This window comes from Zootoca vivipara, chromosome 11 (genome assembly GCF_965207765.1).
Source record: "Zootoca vivipara chromosome 11, rZooViv2.hap1.1, whole genome shotgun sequence".
Taxonomy (NCBI): Eukaryota; Metazoa; Chordata; class Lepidosauria; order Squamata; family Lacertidae; genus Zootoca; species Zootoca vivipara.
Genome location: NC_142594.1, coordinates 7,599,627 through 7,624,434, shown reverse-complemented (window position 1 = coordinate 7,624,434; position 24,808 = coordinate 7,599,627). Strand labels below are relative to the sequence as shown.

Below are 24,808 nucleotides of genomic sequence, written 5' to 3'. Positions count from 1 at the left end.
GGCAAAACTTCAGTTAGGGCCTAGAAACCGGACCTGCCAGAAGGAAATAAGCCAAGAAAGGAGAGAGACAAAGAGACTTATTGACAGAATTTGGATCACAGGCTGACAGAAAGGCCGCTGGTTGCAAGAGTCAAGGAACGGTGGTGGTGCCAAGTTTCACCTGTGGATTTCAACTAACCAGCCAGTTCTTGGGCAGCAGGTTTATAGTTCCCTGGAATGGGATAGGGAGCAGCAGCTGCAAGATACAGTTCCTTATCGCTGATGACTGAGGTGCACTCCTGGCTGTTACAAAAAGATCCATTGATGGATGAGCAAAATTAATTTCCCCCAGGGCAGTAAAGCAGCTTAAGCAGGCTCTGCATGGTAATGCAAAATACTCATGTCGACCCATGTTCTACCCATTATTCCACACCATAATGTTTTAGCTTTTCCTGGACATGTTAGGCTAGCTTCCTAATTGGCTCTTAGGGTGATACGAAGCAGGATAACACTGTAGAACAGGCACCCCCAAACTTCGGCCCTCCAGATGTTTTGGACTACAATTCCCATCTTCCCCGACCACTGGTCCTGTTAGCTAGGGATCATGGGAGTTGTAGGCCAAAACATCTGGAGGGCCGCAGTTTGGGGATGCCTGCTGTAGAAGCTTCATACCTCTATGTGATGCCTTTAGTGAATGGTAAGACCATTTCGTTCCTCTTTCAGACACTGTGTTTTTTCACTTGCCACCAAGAAGCGGAGATCGAAGTACAGTGTATGGTGTCTCATGCTACAGACAGATTGAAGCTAAGGTAATTATATTGCAATTGTGTAAACTTTAAAAGAAAAAAGGTCTTGTGCAGAAACTTAAGTTGCTTCTCCAGTTTGGCACCCTCCAAATTTGACCATTTGTACAAAGTATTGGTGCAGATATTGATATAATGTGAACATTAAGTCTTTGAGGCCCTTGATGCAGGGTAATATTCTTCCTGAAGCTTTTTATGACAGCGCCTCTGTCGTATGTTTGAGCTTTTTTTCAGTTCTTGTGAATTGTTGGACTTCGCATTTGGCAATTGTTGAGGAACTTTTTATAGTAGCCTTTGTTTCAAACAAAATATAGTTAATATGAGCCAAAGTTTGTTTGTTTGAGTGACATGATAAACCATGGTTAAGCAAAATGAAAGACTCTGAATTCCTTCCTGTCACATGGGAGAAGAAGGGGGAGGCTCTCTTGGGTTTGTCATACTGAACTATGGCTTAGCATGATGTGCAATAAATGAACATGAAAACATTAGCTAGGAATCCAACTGCAGATTTTCTGGCCTGTATTGATACCATGAATGCAACTGCAGGAGTAATGTTCATTGTTTACACAGTGACTTCTCTTGATATCAAATGTTACGTGGGTAGTGATGTGGGGTGAGAATATTCTAGAGAATGAGAATATTCTCGGCTAGAAAATTCTCCAGAGAATATTCTCCACAAACTGTAAATTATAATGCAAGAAACAGTTTTATAACCAGTTTTCTATAAAATCATGAGTTCCTAAATTATTCATTTATATTCTAATATTGTTACCCTGTCATACTCCAGCAGCATTTATAGTCTGTTAAGCCTCTGCAGCAATTTCATAACACTAACCGGATATCACAGGATATTACAATAAAACATTTATGGCAATGGAACTACTGTGTTATTTCACTGTGGCTGTTCTAGTTTTACTGGTCTTTTCTTCACTCGCTACTATGTCTGCATTTAAAAAACAGATCTTATATAACATACCTGTCTATTTGGGACCTGATGCTATCTACACTCCCTTGCTTTTTGGTGCAATTTGGGTGAATTATATGGTGGTACCAGTGCTTTTTTCGGGGGGGGGATACAGGGGTACACAATCTTTGTACTTTTGTCCATTTACTGTATTTATTTTTCCTGATTTGAACTATGAAATGGTGATTTACTTGAGTCAAAATGAGAGTACCCCTAAACATTTTTTAAGAAAAAAAAAGCACTGGGTGGTACCATGTGATTTTGGCTAAGAAAACAACTGGCATTGTGACTCAGTTCACACATAATGCAAAACCATGGTTTAGCATTACAAGGATGAGCCTGTGTGAATGTTAGGTTCCCAGTCCCATGCATGCTTTCCTGAAAGCAAGCTCCACTGACCTCGAATGGGTAGATCTATGCATAGGATTGTTTGCCCTGTAAGGATAGTATCTGCTCCAACATTCCTCTTACACAGGAAAAGTCTGCCTTATTTTTCAGAACTAAAGTATGTCTTCACATGTAAACTTGTGGAAGCTTCATAAATACATTAAAGTTGATATAATTACTGGGGTTGCTGAAAGTGTAGACAATGTATAGAAAAGGAATGGATCTCCTCTTCTATTAGTGTATTCAAAGCAAATCTTTTCACTTGGCTTTTCCTTATTGACCCCTTCTTCTCTCCCTTCTTTTTTACCTTCCTTCTCCTTTCTCCATAACATGCCTAGTGCTTTATCAGACAACATGACTACAGGCAGAGCCTGTCCTATTTTTTTATTTTGTAGAGTGCTCAGTTGTTTTTATGAATGCTGCGGCTAAATGAGTATTTGTTCCTTAAAGGCGGATGTGTAAAAAATACAGTAAAAGCTTGTTCTCTCTTACTCTTTTTCAAAGGCCTTGAAAGTACGGCAAGCAGATGTTACCCGAGAAACAGTACAGAAAAGTGTCTGTGTTCTAAGTCAGCTGGTAAGAGATAGTTACATGCCTTAAAAATAGCCTGTTTGGGTATCTTTCCTTCATATTAGGCACACTCCTGTTGAAATCCAAGACAAAGGCATTCTTTCAAAATCATATTCTAGTTAACAGGAAAATGCCATTTGCAAGCTCTTCAAATGACAGCATGTCTAATTTAATACACTCCAGAGCATTTCCCCCAACACTGTAACTCTACACCAGCTCTCAAATGGAGCAAGGCAGCCCAATTTTGCCTGTATTTTATCACACTACTCTGATCAGATAGGAACACTATCACATTTATAAACTATTGCTTGTTTTGACAGCAGGATGACTGACATAGTCAATCATTCTAAATAAACTGTTACCTAATGCAGTGTTTCCCAACCAGTGTGCCTCCAGATGTTTTGGGACTACAACTCCCATCATCCCTAGCTAGCAAGACCAGTGGTCAGGAATGATGGGAGTTGTAGTCCCAAAACATCTGGAGGCACACTGGTTGGGAAACACTGACCTAATGTATGTGTAATTTGTCATCAATTTGAGATCAATATGTGTACAGTAATTTGTTTTGAAGGGTAGCTGTTTTTGTCCTTGACTGTGTGCCTGCCTTTCTTGTTGTAACATGATGATGTGTTTTACTTTCCAGCCTCTTTATGGGCTGCTCCAGGCTAAGCTGCAGCTAATTACACATGCCTATTTTGAAGAAAAAGACTTCTCACAAATTTCAATACTTAAGGTAAGTTTTATGTATAGAAATACAAACTCTTGTGTGATACTGATGAACCGCAGAGGACCTTCATTATTATCGATTTGATTCCTAAACTTTAAAGTCGCCCTTCCATCATTTCTACCTGCTTAGCTTTCCTTTCCCTTGAAGCAAATGGGGAAGCCCATGCAGACTGACAGATAGGTCAACTCACTGGAGTCCACAGCCAGGATAGAAAGGAAGGCCCTTAGCTTACATTATTTGCATTCAGAAGGTTTCTTTTTCTCGATTATATTGTTTTATCTTTTTGCAAACCACTTTTGTGGGGGGTGCACACGTTTAAATCAAGCAGTATATACTTTTTACGAAATAAAGAAAATAGACCAGGGGATGTGGATGTTGTCCTTTCCAGACGTTGATGAACTCAACTCTCACAGTCCCTGAGCACTGACCATACTGGCTGGAGGGAAGTTGGAGTCCAACAGCTTCTCAAGCACACCATGTTAGCTACCACCAGTGAAGACCCAGGGGTGGGCAGCCTTGTGGTATCCTTAGGGTTTTCTTGCTAGCACCTTGAGCTCCACCTGCTGCAAAAAGGCACACACTTAGAATTAAAGAATTCTGACCCCGGGGATTTCTTTTTGAGATCCAGAACCTCACAGTTCTTCCCCACCAAAGTCCATTCCTGCTTACTCCAAACTTTCTTCATTTCAACAAAGAGCCATTTTGTTGCCACCTTTGTTTAATAGTTGTGAGTCAGAAATGCTTGTTGATCTACTGAAAATTACCCAGGGATCTATTAGATAAGTCCCAGACTACTTTCTGCCCACCCCTGGTGTAGCCAATACTGAGCTAGGTAAATGAGTGGGTCTGGCTCAGCTTAAGGCAGTGCCCTATGTGCCAAGATCAGCCTTTCTCAACCTTGGGTCCCCAGATGTTGTTGAACTAACCAGTGCTTTCCCCCATACCCCATTGCAAATGAGAGGATTTTCAAATGCCATTGGTGGTGTAGAACATTAAAATGGGTCAAAGATCCCATTGGGTTTACAGCCACTCTGGGTTCTACCAAAGGATCCCTTTGGATTCCAGCTGAAGCCTCTGGATTGCTGTCTGTGTATTTAGTAACTCATTGAAAATAATGCCAAGAATCTTCTTAGTAGTATAGTATTTTGGCAGATCCATGCTGTATGAAGCCTTTTCATTTATTTTCTAGTAGATGCCTTTAGAAAGTGTTTTTAATGCTTTCAAAAATTTATGGCTTTTCAGGAACTTTATGAGCATATGAATAGCTCTCTGGGAGGAAGCCCCCTGGAAGGATCACAAGTTTATCTTGGTAAGCAATATTCACTAAATAACACAACTGTTCAATTTTCATTTCCTAAAGTACTTGATTGGTACTAAAGTCTAATGCCAAGCCTGTGTGCACCTAAATAATGTACTAATTATTGTGATTACTTTTCCCATCAGTCACGGGGCTAGCTAAACCTGTCACTTTGCTTGTCATTTTCACTGGTGGGTGAGGAGAGCTGCTCAGGTGCTTTTTCAAAATCATGTTTATTCAAAAGTAATGAGTGGATTATTAAAGGCCTATCAATAGGAGAAGGGCCGTATAATGTTCCTTCCTCCTGGCTTTAATAGGAGAAGGCAGTCAACTATTATTGGTAGTTAAAATCCAATTTGCATTTGTGGTCAATGAACCATGTAGCTCACACGGATTCTTTGCCCCTAAGGGCTGGGAAAATAGTACAAAATCTTTTAATCCTGCTGCCAGCAGGTTTCTCCACATTTACAAGCAGGAAGAGCTGGTGGTTCTTACTAAGTTCTGCTAATTGTTTTGCTGTCCCTCCTTTTAGGCCTGTCTCCACGAGATCTTGTCCTTCAGTTTAGACACAAGGTATGTTTCTTCCTGATGTGAATCCTGAGGGAGGTTACATCTACCGTGTTTCCCCTTTTTTAAGACACCGTCTTATAACTTTTTTTCCTCAAAAAAACACACGGTGTCTTATTTTCAGGGGATGTCTTATTGTTATTATGTTTTTATGGTATCTATGGTTCCGGGCGGTGGGGCGGCAGGCCTCCTCAGCCGGGCCATGAAGAGGCCAGGCCGCTGGCTCGGTGCTCCGCCCGATCGGCGCTGTGGAGCGCTCCGTCCGATCGGGGCTGTGGAGCGCTCCGTCCGATCGGGGCTGCGGAGCGCTCCGCTCTGCCGCTGCTGGTTCTGGGCGGCGGGCGGCAGGCAGGAAGAGGCCAGGTCGCTGGCTCGGTGCTCCACCCGATCGGCGCTGTGGAGTGCTCCGCCCGATCGGGGCTGTGGAGCGCTCCGCCCGATCGGGGCTGCGGAGCGCTCCGTCCGATCGGGGCTGCGGAGCGCTCCGCTCTGCCGCTGCTGGTTCTGGGCAGCGGGCGGCAGGCAGGAAGAGGCCAGGTCGCTGGCTCGGTGCTCCACCCGATCGGCGCTGTGGAGTGCTCCGCCCGATCGGGGCTGCGGAGCGCTCCGCCCGATCGGGGCTGCGGAGCGCTCCGCTCTGCCGCTGCTGGTTCTGGGCGCCGGGGCGGCAGGCAGGAAGAGGCCAGGTCGCTGGCTCGGTGCTCCGCCCGATCGGCGCTGTGGAGCACTCCGCCCGATTGGGGCTGCGGAGCGCTCCGCCCGATCGCCGCTGTGGAGTGCTCCGCCCGATCGGCGCTCCGCCCGATCGGCGCTGCGGAGCGCTCCGCTCTGCCGCTGCTGGTTCTGGGCGCCGGGGCGGCAGGCCTCCTCGCCGGGCGCTCTGGCGGCGCAGAAGGGGCCAGCAGCGCTCCCGCCGTGTGTCGCCCCGGTGGTGCGGAAGGGCCTGCGGGCCTCCCGTCACCACTCTGCCTTGGGCCATGCAGCCCATGACACTCCAGCGTCGCGGAAGGAGCCAGCAGCGCTCCCGCCGCCGTCCATCACTCCAGTGGTGCAGCCCACAGGGGCGAGCAGCGGCCTCACCTCTGCCTGGCCCGGCAGCAGCAGCAGCAACAGCGGGAGGACAAGGACGACGCTGCTGCTGGGTCCCGCTGCCTCGAGGCGAGCGGCGCTGCTGTGCGGAGGTATGGCTTATTTTCAGGGGGTGTTTAATCTGCACAAATGCTTAAAAAGCCTGCTATGGCTTACTTTCTGACTACGTATTAAAAAGGGGGAAACACGGTACTTCTGCCTTTGCTCTGCTTTTGACAAACAGTGAAGATGCATCTGCTCCAGCAAAGGTTTATTAGGGGATTCATTCTCAAATGTATTGAGTTTGTAAAAGTTACTGTTCTGTGTGGTTGATAGTTGGCTTAGTTCGTTTGGGCTAAATGTGATGCTTAATAGTGAAGGGTTGCAGCTCAGTGGTAGAAGATCTGCTTTGCATGCAGAAGGTTCAAGGTCCTCTCCCTAAAAACATGGAAAGCTGCTGCCAGTCAGTATTGAAAGCACTGATCCAGATGGACAAAAGATCTGACCTTGTGTGAGGCAGCTTCCTTTCAAGGCAGATCTTGTACTGATGTAGACGGCCTTCAGGTAACATGGCCCCAAACCATTTGAGACTTTAAATGTTAAAACCAGCACTTTAAACATGGCCCGGAATTGGTGTTACATGCTCTGATCATCTTGCACCCACCAGCAGTCAAACACAACAGCATTCTGTACCAGTTCACATTTCCAAATAATCTTCAAAGGCAGCCTTATGTACGGTGTATTACAGTATCTATCTTGGATGTGACCATCACATGGATTACTAAAACCAAGGTCCAGTCTCTGTAGATAAGGTCATAGGTGGCATACCAGTTTCCCCTGGAAAAAAGGCACTTGTGCTTCCCAAAATAGTGCTGAGCCGAAGAGAAACCACAAACTTGGTCCTTCAGGGAAGTCAAGGCCCATCAAATAGCAGTTGTACCCCAGTGTCCAGATTAGCTTGCTTCCCCAGGCATAGCACCTGTATATTATTTGGCCTGAGTTTCAGTTTATTCACCCTTATTCACCTCAGGACTGTCTCCAGACACCCATTTAGGATTTCCACAGCCTCCCTGAGATTGACAGGTGGGAAAGAGAAGCAGAGCTTGGCATCACCTGCAATTTGAGCTCAAGCTTCTGGGTGGTTTCTCCCAATGGTTTGACTTAGAAGACAAACAGCATGGGGGACAGAATAGAATTTTTTGGGCCTCCAGAAGCCAGAGGTATAGGCTACAAGAGAAATCCTCCAGTATCATATTCTGGGACCAAACATCCAGAAAGGACTGGGGCCGATGTAGTACCATTCCTCCCCTTTCCAATCCAGCTGCACAGGCCAGAAAACACCATGGTTAATGGTACTGAATGCCACTGAGAGGTCTAAGAAAATGAATCGTGTTGTGATCTTGTCTGGTTCTCATTGTACCTCATCCACCAGGACGACCAAAGCTGTTTCTGTCCCATATCTGGGAGTAAAACCTAGAAATGTATAATGACTCATCTGTGCTGCTACTATGAGTTGTTTAATTGGTTGATCGATCCTTTTGGGTACTTTGAGTATTTTAAAAGAAAAGCCAAGTTATAAAAGTAAATGAAATCATTTGTTCAGGTATTTATTGTGCATTTCTGAAGTGTCAAATGGAAATGATATAATGAAATATTAATATGCCTACCTATTGCTGTTTAAGATTTGTGTCTCTTTGTTTTGAAGGTCTTAATACTTTTTAAGCTGATTCTTCTAGAGAAAAAGGTAAGATCTTTTCCTTCTCCCCAAGTTGGCAGAAAGAACTGAAATGGACTTGCTTAATGACGTAGTGTAATGGAATATAGATTAAAAGCCATTATCTTTTATAGATGGTACTTAACACCTGCCAAAATAGCTAAAATGTATAAAACAAAAGCAAGCCTGTGTTGGAGGTGCGGTAAAGCAGAAGGGACACTTATACATATCTGGTGGACCTGTGAAAAAAATCAACAGCTTCTGGGATATACAGTATATGATGAACTTTAAAAAATGTTTAAATATAATTTTGTGAAAAATACAGAAGCTTTTCTATTAGGAATAACAGACACAGGTATAGCAAAAGAGGATTGGAAAATATTCCCGTATGCCACAGGCGTGGCGAGGACCTTAATTGCCAGAAATTGGAAAAAAAGAATTTGTGCCAACAAAAAGGAATGGCAGGACAAATTATTAGATTATACTGAATTGGCCAGATCAATAGAGACAATTGGGGGACAACCTAGACAAGAATTCCAAAAAGAATGGGGAAAATGCAGAGAATACTTTACCAAACAGTGCCCCAAAATATACACCTGGACTTGTTTCAATTTCTGTAGGAGACTTTGTGGTTTTTTAAGTCATAATTAGGAACAATTGTAATAATCACATATAAAAGAAACAGTACACAAGAATAAGGAGGCCATTTACAGAATAAAGGAGGTCTTTTTTATGTTATGTGTTCTTTGTGTAAGGGGATAGGAGTTTAATTTTGGTAAATAAACTGTCAATGGTGGTGGGTTTGTTTGTATGTATGAGTTGTTGTGGACCATGTTGTAAATAAAATAAAAAATAAAAGCCATTATGGATAGATGTTATGAGCTATCCCACGCATGCAGTTAGCTAGTATGGAGACGTGCCTGTTCTGTTTGCCTGCTTTTTAATGTTTCAATTCAGCAGCAGTTGCCATGGCAAAGGTAAGCGAACTTTGCTAAAGTCGTGGTGTGCCTGTATGTGTGTACAGATATGCAAATGTAAAGAGGCAGCTGTATGCAACAAAAAAATGGCTGCAAAATATAAAAAAGCAGAAAAGAACAGTGCCATAAAATGGTACAGGCATGTCTCCTTCAGCCCTGCCCAGTCGGGAAAAAGGCAGCTACATCAGCCAACACTGTGCTCACTCCCAGAGCGCAGCTCTCTGCACCTTTCCTTTCCTCAGACCATGTCACCGCCTTGACATGTAATAAAATACGGGCAGGCCAAGCCAGTGTAAATAGGAACTGGGCAGGAAGAGCAAATCGTTTCTCATGCATTGTGGATTTTTGAGAGGATATTTACTGAGACCATTTGCAGGAACCATAGGAGGCTACGGTGCGCCTGTGAAGCACCCTTGGTTTATATTCACCCAGTAGCCACATAGGTTTAAAAATGAAGGGTGGAGGGGATTGAATGCTGCAGGCTACTATAGCTGCAGCAACATGGGAAGATGATTATTAATCTGAACTTTTTACATGTCACAAAGCATAAAAGCAAGAGTGCTCCAGAGCGTCGAGTCATACTTACCCTTCCCATTTTAATGCACTGAAATCTGTGGGATGTTTCCTTGAACCAATGAGGAAGGAAGACCAAATGCAGAGTAGCAAATCCTCTGCTTCTGAGTTCAGTCTGAGTGCTGGAGCATGGAGGGTTCTTCCAGATGTAATACAAATGTTGCAGAAGAGGAGGGGGTAGTGTGTTCGTCATGAAACAAGAGTGGGTGAACCTCTTTGAAGAATAGGCCTTAACTAAGAGCAGGTTCATGCTACTCAGACTATATACCACGAGACCTGGCTCCAGATGCATCCAAGAACTCTTAACAGCACACAGTACTCCATTGGCTCCTAGGCTCTGGATATAGATGGTGTTGGGGCACCCCTGAATAATTTATCCAAACTGCAACACAGGAAAAATTGTGTCTAATGCTTAAAAAATATTGTTGCTTGTGATTCCTCTTTCCAGTGCTGTAGAGAGTTCTGCATGCTGTTCTTTAAACATTTATCTGAATAATATGCCTCGGAAAGTCATGTGCTGCTGTCATTCTGGGTGTTATGAACTGCCATTGTTTGTTTTTTGTTCTTGCTTCTCTTCCTCTAGAAATTAATGTTTGTCATTCCCACCCACCCCTCCCTTTCAGGTTCTGTTTTATATCTCTCCAGTGAATAGGCTTGTGGGAGCACTAATGACTGTCTTATCACTCTTTCCTGGTAAGTGAGAGTAAAGTATTTACAACAACAGAAAGCAAGTTACGCAGTTTCCCATGTCACCTGAACCTAGAGCTGTCATTAGCTATGGTTGGTTTGTTTCAACAAGCTATTTTTAGAAATCACTGTTTGAAGTTGGATTGTTTGAAACAAACCATAGTTAATGTAAACCACAGTTTGCTGGCCCAGACCAAATTAAAAATCACGGTTAACCAGAACTACTACTCCCAGTCATACAGTAAGAGGGGAGGAAGGGAAATGTCAGGGCCAAAAGAAGGCTACATTCATTCAGGTATTGCTAAACCATAGATTAGAATGACATTGGGATACAGCTTGTCTCATGAAAGATCACTAGTATGGTATATTTTAGCAAGTATAAGGAACTGTGCTTCACCTATAAATATACTGTGCATGGAAATCTAAGATCATTTATAGAATCGTAGAATTGGAAGGGACCCCAAGAGTCCTTTAGTCCAACCCCCTGGCATGCAGGAATCTCAGCTAAAGCATCTTTGCTCAGGAAAAAGGGAGCCTTCAGATACAGAGCTGTAAGGTAGCTTTCAAAGTATGCAATATGTTTTGTATTATGATAAACTCACTTTTCATAATGCTATTATCAAAGAGATTTTTTTTTATGATTTCTAGGTATGATAGAGCATGGTCTCACTGACTGTTCACAGTACCGGCCAAGGAAGAGTGTTTCAGAGGATGTCGGACAGCAGGAAGTCCCACCTCCTACAGATTATTATGTCTCCTTGTCCACTGTGGCGCTTTCAAATGAAAACGTGGAAACAGATGCAGAAGGCCCAAAGTTGTCAGGAAACCAAGAACGGGATACTGAGAAAGTAGATGCACCTTTATTTCAGACTGAGAACAATCTCAATGGAGCACACATCTCCAGGGACAATGGGCAGCATTTGAAACCTCCCTCTCGCACTTCTCCAGAATCATCTGAAAGTGACTGGGAAACCTTGGATCCTAATATCCTGGAGGACTCCAGTTTGAAAGAAGGAGAAGGTGAAATCCCTGCAGGAGCAGCACAGACTGAAATCCTTCCAAAGGAGCCTGCAGTCTCTGAAACCATTCCCATTACTGTGCAGCCTCAGCCTAACACAGGGCACGCCGTCTTTGTTCCTGGCCTTATATCAGGTTTGGAAGAAGATCAGTATGGCATGCCCTTAGCTGTTTTCACTAAGGTAACCTGGCATGTTCTGGCTTCTGGAAAGTTGCCACATTGCTTTTTATCTTGTTGCAAAGTTGTATCTTTATCCTCTCATTGGGTAAGCTGTCCTGGAGCAAGTGCTCCTCATAAAGGTGGATTGCAAATATTAAAAAACAAATAAGCCAGGCATCCCCAAACTTCGGCCCTCCAGATGTTTTGGACTACAATTCCTATCATCCCTGACCACTGGTCCTGTTAACTAGGGATCATGGGAGTTGTAGGCCAAAACATCTGGAGGGCCGCTGTTTGGGGATGCCTGAAATAAGCAATCCAATTAGTAAATCAGTCAACAAAACATTATGGCTTGTCTTTTGAAAAGGTGAGGACCCATCTTCTACAAGCTCTCCTTTTTTGGATGGTGAATGCCATGGGGTCATAACAAACCTTGCACAGTTTAAACTTGCCACAGTGGCAGAGAGATGAATGAGGTATCTGATCAAAGTTCCACAATTAGAGGAGGGGATACAATAATGTGACAATAAAAAAGGAAGATAATGCACAGCACAGTCTACCAGCTCTCCCTGTCCTGGTAATACAAGCTGGGCAGCTGTGCTGACAGGGCCAGTGGTGTTAACCTTTTGGGAAACTGCAAGGATATCTTAATACCCAAAGGGAATGGGACAAAAAGCAGCAACAGACAGACAGAACACCCCAGAGTCTTCATGCCATCACCAGGAACTGGGGTGTACTCATTCATGGCAGGGCCCTGTTAGGATGGAAATAATACACACTTTCTCTGATCTGGGTCATAGGGTCATAGCTCATTGGTAGAGTGCAGAAGGTCCCAGGTTCAGTCCCCAACATCTCCAAGAAAGACTAGGAATTTCCCCTGTCTGAAACCCAGAAGAGCCATTGCGCCAGTCAGTGTAGATACCATAATGAGCTAGATCGGACTTGGTATAAGGCAGCTTCCGACGGGTGTTCAGTGCTATTCAGCTCAGAATAGGCCCACTGAAGTTAATGCACATGGCTTAATTTCAGTAATCTTAATGTGTCTACTCTGAGCAAGACTTGGTTGAATACCGCTCTATGTCCCTACTCCATACAAAGAGTCTCAAAAGAGCAGCACTGACTTTGTGAGTCTGGGACCTAACCTAGCAACTCCCAGCTCTGCCAGTTTCCAGCACTTGCCAAGTATGAAACACTCATTAAATTCTTACTACTAAGGGATTATCTATAGGTAAAGGTAAAGGGACCCCTGACCATTAGGTCCAGTCGCGGACGACTCTGGGGTTGCGCGCTCATCTCGCATTATTGGCCGAGGGAGCCAGCGTACAGCTTCCAGGTCATGTGGCCAGCATGACTAAGCCGCTTCTGGCAAACCAGAGTAGCGCACGGAAGCGCCGTTTACCTTCCCGCCGGAGCAGTACTTATTTTATCTACTTGCACTTTGACATGCTTTCGAACTGATAGGTGGGCAGGAGCTGGGACCAAGCAACGGGAGCTCACCCCGTTGCGGGGATTTGAACCACCGACCTTCCGATCGGCAAGCCCTAGGCTCAGTGTTTTAGACCACAGCGCCACCCGCGTCCCTCGGGATTATCTATACAGTAGTGTAAAACAGTGGTTACTTGGAATGGTCACCCACCAATTTATTGTCACATGAATTGTGGACCTCAGCAGCCATCGGCTTCATGCATTTTAACTGCATGTTTGCCAATTTTATATCTGTAACTTGAGACATCCAAACAAGAATCCTAGAGCCCATGACCCATTTGCAGGTCACAACCCGCAGATTGGGAAATGCTGGTCTAAAAGAGACCTCCAGAATATCTGGGTTTCGTTGACTACTATGGCTGACAGTCATAAATAAATCTCTCATGAACAACTTCTAAGAAAGATAATGTCAAGGAGCATGTTGATACCTTAGCCAGAGGTAGCCAACGTGGGGATCTCCAGATGAACTCCAACTCTCCTAGGCCCCTACCAGCAAGGCCAATGGTCAAGGGTGATATGGGAGTTTTGGACCGAAACATTGGAAAGGCACCATGCGAAGCGGTCTGAAGGGCTAGACAACATTACAGCTGTTATAGTATGGGAATTCTTGTCTCTCATGCCCAGATTGTTTGAGGCAGTGCCCCCGTTCATGTTTGTTTCCTTTCTCTCTCCCCCCCCCCCATGTGTCTCTAGTCTTTCAAGTCAACAGCACAATTTTTATAACAGCTGGAAGTGGGCTAGAGTTACTGATTCTATTTATAAGTTTAAATTATTATGCTTTCAATAGCATCAGTTGAATTTAGGGTATAATCTACATACAAGTGCTTTGTTCAAAGACTTCTTAAAAATAGTAAACTTTCCTGGAAAATACTGGCGTAATTGATGGCAGACAAATGCAAACTATAGCCATGTGCTCTGTAATCTTGATTTTGTGAAACACTAGCTGGAAAACCTGAGTTTTTATAGGATACTGTTGTATCATAAGCTTGATTTCATGTAATTCTTCCATAGTTACTCACTTAAAAACAGTTCCCCTTCCTCCACCATAAATTTTCCATGTTAAACTCACAATGTTACTGCAGTGCTACTGGGGGAGGGGGTGTATTTCTAAAAATGAGTAGTCGCAAAGCAAGAGGGTTCTAGTGGTGACAGTTTCCTATAAAATTTAATAATGAAATGCTCAACTTTTTGCAGTGTGCCTTACTCATATACAACTTCCCAGCATTGTACGTTCTGTCCTTACGTTCTTTGCTGAGACTCCGAAGGTCACAATAATTGGGCTTGCAGTCAGATCAGTCTGTTCTCATTGCCCTTTATCTGACAACTATAAAATGCAGGCACCATCAACGTCGTATTTAAAGCAAGGAACCACAAGACATTGGTTTGGCGTTACTACAAAAAAGCCTTGCATTTCTATGTTCCCTCCCTCCCTCCCACACTTTTCCTTTCATATTCACTTCCAATTTAACCCAGAGCAAAGGCTTCAAACTGCAGTTTGTCTGCTTTAGATGTAATTCATTTTTGCTCCCATGTATGTCTGGGGAGGAGGCAGTATCTGAGCACAGGGAGTGTTCATATAGTTTGCTGAATCTGTATCCTGCCTAGATTTCATGCTAATTTATTGACAGTAATAGTTTAACTCAACAGAGCAATATTTCACTGAGGTGTAATTGTTAACTGATGAGGAAGTAACAGTTCAAGTTGCAATTAAAATCTTCATTATTTTTTCCTTGTTCATTAGAACATCACAGCTCCTGCTCTTCAACCTTTTTCTTTCTCACATTGATCTCCTTCCTCCCTTTTCTCTGTTTCAGGGATACCTTTGCTTGCCGTACATGGCGCTGCAACAACACCATCTCCTGTCTGATATAACCATTCGTGGGTTTGTTGCAGGAGCCACCAACATCCTTTTCCGTCAGCAAAAGCATCTAAGTGATGCTATTGTAGAGGTATGAATCATTTTCTTTTATATCATAGGCGGGTAACTGAATGGCAGCTTTTTTTTAAAAAAAAAGAGAGGGTTTTTTTTGGTAAATGTGCCATAAAAATAAGGATACAGCTGGCAAAGCGTCATACTTCCAAACAAATACAATTGCTTAACTACTGGATATATTCTACCCAACAGGAAGATTCTTCCTATCCCAAGTCCTATTTTGTCTCTTTATGGAGTGGGAACATTGCTTGGAGAACTTCTCCAGCAATCCAGTTGCAGAGTTGAAATAGACCCAGAGAGAGACTGTTCAGCCCTGCCTCCCCCAAACAGGACCCATACCCCAAATTCACTCTGTGGTCTATTCTATACCTCAGTTCATCACAAGGAAAAAGAAGCTGATTGCTTGTAGGGACTAGAGATGGTTGATTGGTGACTGAGTTAGTTGTAAGACACTGTTGCCACCTGCAACTCTGCAGCCAGAATGAGTTCCATCTCTTAAGAGTAGCTCCTCTTAAGAGTTCAGCTCGGGTTGTTACGTTTTCCTCTGCACTGCTTTTTCATGTTGGATTTTTTCTCAACAGATTGAGGAAGCTCTCGTTCAAGTCCATGATCCAGAGCTCAGGAAGGTTCTGAATCCCACAACAGCTGACTTGAGGTTTGCAGACTTCTTGGTGAAGCACGTAACTGAGAACCGGGACGATGTCTTCCTAGACGGCACTGGCTGGGAAGGAGGAGATGAGTGGATTCGAGCCCAGTTTGGCTCATACCTCCATGCGCTGCTTGCTGCTACTCTGCAGCCAGGTAAACCCTGGTGTCATTGCTTTCATTTTTTTATTTTTTTAAAAAATCCTCTAAGAATATACTTAGCAGCTGTAACTAGAAAGAGTAAAAGGAAAGGACAAAGAAATATAGGGATCTGGGTCTGACCTGGTTAGCAACCATATAGAAGCTCTGATGCTGTATTAAAAAAAAAGGGTCTCAAATATTAGCAGCACCCTGTGCAATGTCAGAATTTGCTGCCCTCTTGCCTCTCTCCTTCCATTCTACATCATAGTTGCAGCGCCCCCGGGGCTCCGCACTTAGTGCAACCAAACTGGTCACACAGCCCTAAATCTGCCTCTTAATCTGATCTGATGCTACATGCTAGCACACAGTAACGCAGACCCAGGTTTTACTATCAAAGCGCTTGGTTCTGTCTAAAGGACTGTGTGATGATGTGGAGTGTTTTATATCAGATGCATGAGAAGAAATGGTCCCATCTCTCCAAATCCCGTTAAAACCCAGATTAGTTCCTTCTTAAAATTCTGTCTCTTTTCAAGCTGTTTTTTTATATCTTAACTGCATAATCTGCTTAGTTTTAACTTCCCATCAATTTCACTAATTAAACCTTTTATTTCCAGTTTTTTATTTGCTTCCTGGCAGTAGCAGCTGCCACTTTGCACTGAGTGGGGAAGGATAGATTTGCCTGTTTGCCAATAGGTCCCAAGTCCACACTCCTATTCTTGAATGCTAGCCCAGGTGCATGTTTATATATGAGGTTGGTGTCTTTGTCTGCTGACGCCATGCCTTTGAAAAACAACTGTGGAGGAGCTGTCTTTCAGTGACTTGGTATGTCATAGACCAGGGATGGCCAAACTTGGCCCTCCTGCTGTTTTGGGACTACAACTCCCATCATCCGTAGCTAACAGGATCAGTGGTCAGGGAAGATGGGAATTCCAGTCCCAAAACAGCTGGAGGGCCAAGTTTGGCCATCACTGTCATAGACGTAATCAGGGGGTGACACCAGCCCTTGCACACCTGTATTCACAGTGATACACAACACATCAAGGGGGGGAAATAAGAAAGATTTTTGGGCTTTCAAACATGTGGAAATCCAGTCTGTTAGCCAGCACCATCCCCTTTCTATTTGTTGCATTGACAGTATTACTATGCCGAAGGTGCACACTGCCTTTTTAAAAATTAAAATGTGCTCGCTTCTTTGCATGCACACGCATAGCATGCGAAGTACTGAAACTGCTTAGGTTTCTCTTATCTATTTCATTCATCAGACAATGAAAAAATATTATCAGACTTTGGAACCACCTTTGTAGCAGCTTGGAAGAATACACACAATTACAGAGTGTGGAACAGCAATAAACACCCAGCTCTCGCAGAGGTAAATCCCAGGTAAGAAATTTTAGCTTAAATGTTTGTATGGAAGAAGTAGAGAGTGGAGTGCTGTCGTCTTGAGCACCTGTGACTTCCGAGGTCGGCCATTTAATTTCCAGGAAGCACAAGCAAGAATTCTCCATTTCCTAGTAGTATCAAGCTTTGAAATTACAAAGTTTTAGTTCTGGAACTCACTTTCCCCACATATCTTTCTCCTTGCTTGTGCTTCAGATGTTGCATGTTCTACATTTAGCTTGCCTTGAAGGCTGTTCTTTAGATAAACAAGAATATGGTACTCTCTGCCTGCTTGCCTGGTGTAAGGTGGCCAAAATTTGTCCTGCTTCTGAAGATCAGAACGCAACACAATTCAAGAAATTAGTGCTTCCAGGCCCCTAACAGCAGGGTGTATCTGTGCTCTTGATGTTTGACCATTTTATCTGAATGTAATTACAACTGAACTTCAGAGGCTTTTAGCCAAGAATTTAATTTATTCCATAAACAGTTGTTTGGAGGTGCAGAAGCCCTTGGCTCCTGATTGTGGCCACTGTCCCATAGAGTCAGAAGTAAGAGAGACTGGAGGACATTGGAAGTGACTGTGGTGTAACTGAACAGCCACTTTAAAACGGAAGGCATTTCAGAGGCGTAGCAGGTTGTAACCCAGGGAAGAAATTCAGAGATGGATCAGTGCCAAATGTTTTGTCCACTGTACAGTCATTGGGGCCTCTGAGATCTCCCCTTCCCCCCCATGCAAACTGATCAGAGCAGGAGTCAAGAAATGTTAATGTTTTCAGTCTAGTTAGAGAGGAATGGCTTATGGTTTCTGTTTTTATTGTTACAACACACAAAACATTTTAAAATTGTGTTCTGTTTTTCTCTTCTCTTTTCTTCCACCTCCTTCCAAAACACTTTTCAGTCACCCATTCCAGGGCCAATACTCGGTTTCAGATGTAAAATTAAGATTGTCACAGTAAGTACCATAACCGAATATGCTTTTAAAGGCTAGGATTTTTGTAAATTGGCGAGCATGTTAAACTGGGGTTTGGTATTCTGGCAGGCGATGACTGTTGAAATCTTCACAATAGTTGTCCGGTTGACTCTGTGGCCCAGTTTACACGTAACACTAAACCATGGTTTTAAAATAAGCTGTCGTCTAACGTGAACAAGGAGCATGCTGCTGCACATTGCTCAAAAGTCCCCACTTCACTCATCCCCCGTGCCTCCCTATGCCACACTTGTGCGAACGCAGTACAGACTTTGCGTTCCGCACAAAGCAGCACTTGATGGGATAGTTTGTTTACCATAATAAATTATGTTTATTATTGGCTCTGTAATCTTACGGCCCAGGACAAACCAACCAGATCCAGATGAATGCATTTTTCATTATTATTATTTTTACATTCTGTTGACCATTCTGCTGTAGAAAGAATTATAATCCAGGTTAAATACAGAAATTGGATGATAAGATTCTACCTTTGAGAGGTCCTTGTATGGTTTGGGGATTGCTACTATCCTCAGTTGTTTCCAGATTGGTGGTGATAGGTCTCAGTTAGAACGTCAATATGTAGTTTGGTCATATGTGTAACCATCAGATTTAAATGATTTATAAAATACTGTGGAGAACCTATCTGCGCCTGGGGTTTGCCTACCTTTTTTAAAAGAAATATTTAATCTCTTCTTATATAATCAGCTCTTCCATACGTTTTGCCTCTGCATCCCCCAAAGTTGGTGGTGTTATTGTGTCCAGATTTTTTTGTATCTCTCCTGAGTGGAGTGGACTTAGAAGAGTACAGAGATGATGAAAACCCCTTAAATCTTCACAAAATTTTAGTAGAAAATACTTTCCCCCGTTTTGGTCTTTGTACCTGTTAACGTTTTTTTATTTCTCTCCAAATTTACAAAAAAAAATTGCTTTAAATATAGTAGTTGTATCATTGCTTTCTCTATTTCTATAGTTTCTAATTCTTTCCGTTTTTAAAATGCCCTTTGTTGGTAGTTGAGTTGGGTTTTACAACTATGGTTTAACAGAATGTGCAAACTAGATCTATATCCATGCTTACAATATTATAAAGAACCTTTATTATTGTTTGAGAGTTACTGGCCACAGGGCTTAATACCTGCCCTTTAAATCTAGTACCTTGGCCTAATAAAAGTATCTGCCTACTAGGTATTTCTTTCTTTCTTTATTGCCAACTCCTTTGTTTAGTTTCATGATCAATTTACATGCTTGGAAACAGTGAAAGTCAGTTGTAGGATGTGATGACATTTCTCTCTCGTTTAGTTCTGTTCAGAATAGTGAACGGGGCAAGAAGATTGGAAATGCCATGGCTACAACCAGCCGGAATGTTGTACAGACAGGAAGAGCCGTAGGTAAGATGCTTCGTAACTGGAAACCACGTTATGTGCTGTGACATTTGTATGCTGCAAACAGAAACCTTAACTTTCATGGCCTGTTTCATGAATCTTGGGGGTGGGGTATATCTCCACCAACTGCACACAAATGTTGCTACCTTCCGTAAATGAAGGGATAGCTGGAAACTAGCTGAAGCACTATGTATGGAGAAGTGAAACGGGAAACTTCATGCACAACACTTGTAGGATGTGTCATTTCACATATTTCTTCAGTGAGGGGTCTTAAAAATATGTTTTTGGGTGTGAGGAATTCAAATCTTACTATTTTTGTGATTGGACAACATCTAGCTTGGTAAAAACCACATAAACCAAAGAAATTTAATTTTACCTTCTGAAAATGTCAGGTGATGCTAATTATTATTATTATTATTATTATTATTATTATTATTATTATTATTATGTAATATAATTGCAAGTACTTGGCAATCATTTTCAATAATTTCTATACAATTTTACACACATCTAACCAAGCAGAACGAAATTATATTAACTTAATCAAAATATATTTGGGATTCGCAAGTCATGTTACATCTTTTAGCACCCCTCATTTTTGGAATTTGAAAGCTGTAAGATTCCACATGCCTATCATCTCAGCCATCAAGTTTTCTACTGCAACGAGGAGAGCCCCCCAGCCTTGCATACTCCTCAGCTCACTTTCCTCAAACCCAGCAGTTCCAGAGATAGCTATGAGTGTTGCATACTTACACAGACCTATGGGAATGTTCATCCCAAGCTTCGCCAGTCTGAACCAGCTTTAGAAACGTAGAGAATGCCAAAATAGAGGCTGTCTGTTTGAGAAATCTGCTTTTTACACATAGGTGTAAGTGCATTACAATCTCGTATATACTTTTCAAGTCCTATTAAACTTAATGGGAATTACTTCTAAGTAAGCACCATGCTATTAGTTGCTCTCATCTTAGCCTTACCTTTGCCTAACCTCCTCTTTTTACTATAAAATCCAGGTCAGTCAGTTGGAGGAGCTCTCACGAGTGCAAAATCAGCCATGTCCTCATGGCTTTCTACTTTCACCCAGTCAACACAAAGCCTTGGGGAATAACTGTTCTGCAGCGGACCAAGCCCTTACATTCATTTTGAGAAAGAGACCTGTGGTTTTGCTTTTAAAAACACGCCCATGAATTCAAGCAGCATGAGGATGAAGGAATGGCCTTTAAAGCTGCATCGCAGGATGCCATTGCAGTTTGCATTAATGCCTCTTTTTAAACATCTGAGCCTTTGTAACAACAGTAGCATAAAAGCCTTGTTGTAAGACGGACTTTATTTTTCAAGGTGTGCTGTTCTTTGGATGTTGATAATGATTTATGTAAATTTTGTTGTATTAACTCCAGCTGTCTAGACTTTTTCTTGGAAAAAAGAAAGAGTGGGGCTGACTAGGTTTGGAACAGAAAACTGACCTCTCACTTCCACCCTCCCATACCAAATGCAGAAGTAAGGTCTTTTCATTTCAGTGGAACCAACTTGTGCAGACGGTTGCAGCCTAATGTTGCAACCTTTTGCACCTGTGGGTGGAAAGAAGTGAAACAAATACAGATTAAATGAGACGTGCACGCCCGGTTTAACACCTAATACACCATAAATGACAGCTGATCTGAACAGCTGTTGGCAGTTTTGCACCTGCTCATTTCAACTTTCAGAAATCTAGCTGCTAGCACTTAGGTTTTAAAAAGTTTGTTTTTAAAGGTCATGGATAAAATGGAAATTACCATAGTTCTAATACTGACTAAAATACACAGGTTTACCATATTTTTGTTTCCTCTTTGGAATTATCACCCGAGATACCTCTTAGCAGAAAAACAACTCTTGCAACTCTTGCTCACCAACTGCAATTTCCTCGTTTTCAAGTTGTGTAAGTGAATTTAGCTTTCATCATTCAGGTTCCCATTTGCTTGTGTTGCACCCAACAGTGGCTGTTCGAAAACTTTCACTCGTGAATACCTATAACCAAATAACCTACCTCTATGGCACAGTTAAGACTCCAAATGCAAGAGTCAGAAGTGCTTTCCCCCTTTCCTAGCTGTTTTAGGGTTTTCTAATTTAATGTGTAAGTTAGCAGACATTTGAGAAATGACTGTAATGAGATATTACTTGGCTTTCTGCCAGCGATAAGTTTTATGGATTGCAATGTAGGCAGCCGTGAGATTGCCTTGGACTTTTAAGTAATTCATCTTAGCGTAGGACATTACACTATGAATGATTTACCAAAATAGAAGAATTCCAGGGCTTCCCTTAGATCATAGTATTTTTGCTTACAACAGCCAGTTCAAGTCCCTTCCCCTTCTTGGTTTTCTTCTCCAAACTTCAGTGATTTAAATGGATGTGGAATATAGTGTTAATTCGGGTGTGCTGTGGCTAGACTGCTTTACTTCATATCCTTTTAGGGAACAAATATTTTTTGATGTAACATTTTGCACCAAAGTTGTCACAGCATACCCCAACCAGAATTCCTGTATTCCGGCCACATCTCAAAGACCCAGTTTTCAGAGATGGCTATGGTTGCACTTCCAAGATAGCTTTTCATATAAGCAGTTTGGGTTACTTCACCCAGCTTTCCTGTAGATACTCTGTGCAGCTGTTTTCATACCTGTTCCACATACGCATTATGAAAATTAATGACCAATTGTGGTATGCTACCAGTACACATGTGCAATTTTCACACACCTGTGTATTTTTCATAGGTGCTGTACAAGGGAGGTTGTTATGAAGTGGCAGGTGTCCTGCTATAATCCATGTATATAGTACTGTTTGCAAGACACATCTTATGATTTCAAGCTTACTCATGATATCTGAAATAATATAGCCAGCATAAAAAACCCTTGTATGTTTTCTTCTTCACTACTTTTCTCAAATGAATGAGTCCATAAATTAAGAGTTATGGTTTTCTAACCACAGAAGTTGACTGCGCTCCTAAAGCAAACATTTTACAAGGATGCTGTGGCGTGGAGATGTTACCCTTTTATTGAAACTACAGAACTAGACATGCCATGGCAGTCATTACACTGCTTTTTTTCTTGGGAGCTCCTTGGAATTGTTACATCAAGTTGTTGGTTTTCATCCTTCCCTAAAGGGAGCACAAATTAATTGCCAATTAATCCACAGGCACCATAACAATGGATCAGCAAAATCCGTAGGGACAAGATGGTATGAAAAGCTGGTAATTCTTTTAAAATGTCTTCTTTAGCGATTGCTTGTAGTACATGACTATACGCTGTACAAGTGTTTATAGTAGCCATCATCTTGGAGTGACCAATTTATATTTATAATTTTACTACAGGGAAAAAATTTGCCAGTAGTTAATTGTACAAGTCAAATGCAGGAATAAACTGTAAAACCTATTAAAAATGATTACTGTGTGTACTGTAGTAGTTACAATCACATAATTTGGATTGAGCAGGTAGTCGTAATATACACTGAAAAAACTGGCATGAGCACATAGTGTATTACAAATGTGTGGGGTCACATACATATCTTTGCAAAAGGGTATTGAAAGACTAAATTAGATGGCGGTCTGTAAGAGAAAATAATTCAAATTTAACATGAATAGCATTTGTTTTCTAGCCACTGATTGCAAATTAATTTATTCTGGAAAACGTAAAAAGCAGTGCTGCTTGTATTATTGAAACATCAGATGTTGCGCATTGAAGCACTCTTGCTTGAAGCACTTCACATCAAGCAAGCACCAGCTAAAATGCAAGCACTGTCATTTACTCTAGTATTGTAGTGACAATTCTAAGCGGGGGGGGGGGGGACTTAAATCTTGCTGTTCCTGTAATGCAGAGGTAGTCAATGCGGTACCCTCCAGATGTTGGATTCACATTAGCATCAGCCAGCATGGCTAGTAGGAATGGTTATGAGCTCAGTATCATCTAGGGCACACTCATTGGCTACCCCTATTTTCAGTTACGTTCTTTAAGGGCTGGTTAGTAACGCCTGCAAATTCTACCCAAAATAGGGCACATGATGTTGATGTGACCTAAAGCCAAATTAAGAACATAAAGTGCTTCAAATTCAAATAATACATGTGCTGTTCTATAGAAAATGGCCAGAGCATGTTAAAGTAAAAAAAAAAAACCCTTCCAAATGTAGCAGCAGTGCCCAGCCCAAAGGAACCCCCACCCCACCCCGAGTTATATCTAACAGTATGATCTTAATACTTGCTCCACAAGCAAGTAAATGTTCAGGATGCAACACCTTGGCTGGTGCCAACATACTGCATAGTGCAGTGCTTTATGGCTACTGAAAGGGTATTATGCTGGTGTTTGAACATTTTGTCCCACACAAGTGTGTTGAATCAGGCTGCTAACTTGGTATTTTGTAAGGCTGTTTTATGTGCTGGTGCTTCCTATTACAAACGTATATATTTGCATCATGCACAGTAGAGAAACTGATTTTTATATTTTTTTAAATGTTACAAGTATTTGGATATGTGTATCATATTACAGTATGAAATAGACTAGAAATACCTCTATTCCAGTTTCTATACCACTTAACAAATCAATATCAATCATTCAAGGCTGGTTTTGAGACATAAACCTGAAATCAGTTAATCATGGTTTAAGTGAAATGAAACCTAAGTTTATTTCCGTATGGTTTTTAATGCTACCAGCCTGTTGGAAGAGGAGGGTTGGTAAATATTAGGTATTTCATCTATCATCAATGTGTAAAAAATAGGTTACTATGTTCAAAATACTATTAATGCTTCTGCTGTATATTTTGTTCTAAAGAAAATAAAGATTGTTCTTGTTTTGCTTGAATGTAACTTGTTTGGCACAAGGGTTTACTTGTAGTTTGAACTGCAAAAGCTTGAGACCTGCTCTTACTCACAACCTAGACAGGGAAAGAGAGGCAAGAAACACTAATGAGTGTGTACATGCCCTCACCATTGCCAGCTTATATCAGACTAGTTTTGGTGGTTTAAAAATGGGTATTCATATGTTTTAACTCTTTTCACTCATGACTTTTTCAAGAGTGTGCTAAAATTATCTGCCTCATGCAAATCAGCAGTAGCTTTTAATTATATAGCCCTAATTTTCACCTGCTACAGCCAAAATTACAGCCAATATTCTAAATACCAAATATGAATCCATAATGTCGTCTTCTCCTTGTTAAAGTTGCCTAATATGTTCAGTTGATGCTGAGCAAAATCTCAAAGAAACTGATCCATTCTAGACCAAAGGTTAGGTGCACCGATATTACAGGAACAGAATCATCTTCATAAAAAATGCAAACTATGAAGTTACTTGTTTATCTTCACAACTTGCAGTGTGATAATTTCCTCCAGTATTTCTTTCCTATACTGTTTTCTTCCAAGAAACATATTTGCTAGTT

At 42.0% G+C, this 24,808-nt stretch overlaps 1 protein-coding gene across 1 annotated transcript in view; it reads left to right on the top strand.

The window, feature by feature from the left end:
• The window catches only part of AVL9 (AVL9 cell migration associated), a 33,915-nt gene extending 9,681 nt beyond the window's left edge, over positions 1-24,234 (top strand). Inside the window, exons 3-16 of the mRNA XM_060280586.2 lie at positions 703-788; positions 2,638-2,709; positions 3,347-3,436; positions 4,673-4,739; positions 5,260-5,300; positions 8,068-8,106; positions 10,250-10,319; positions 10,962-11,512; positions 14,790-14,924; positions 15,490-15,709; positions 16,957-17,074; positions 17,970-18,023; positions 19,335-19,423; positions 20,428-24,234. Of these exons, the coding sequence (XP_060136569.1) occupies positions 703-788; positions 2,638-2,709; positions 3,347-3,436; positions 4,673-4,739; positions 5,260-5,300; positions 8,068-8,106; positions 10,250-10,319; positions 10,962-11,512; positions 14,790-14,924; positions 15,490-15,709; positions 16,957-17,074; positions 17,970-18,023; positions 19,335-19,423; positions 20,428-20,522 (1,727 nt within the window). The 3' untranslated portion in view covers positions 20,523-24,234. The remainder of the gene's footprint in view (positions 1-702; positions 789-2,637; positions 2,710-3,346; positions 3,437-4,672; positions 4,740-5,259; positions 5,301-8,067; positions 8,107-10,249; positions 10,320-10,961; positions 11,513-14,789; positions 14,925-15,489; positions 15,710-16,956; positions 17,075-17,969; positions 18,024-19,334; positions 19,424-20,427) is intronic.
• The last annotated feature ends 574 nt before the right edge of the window (positions 24,235-24,808 follow it).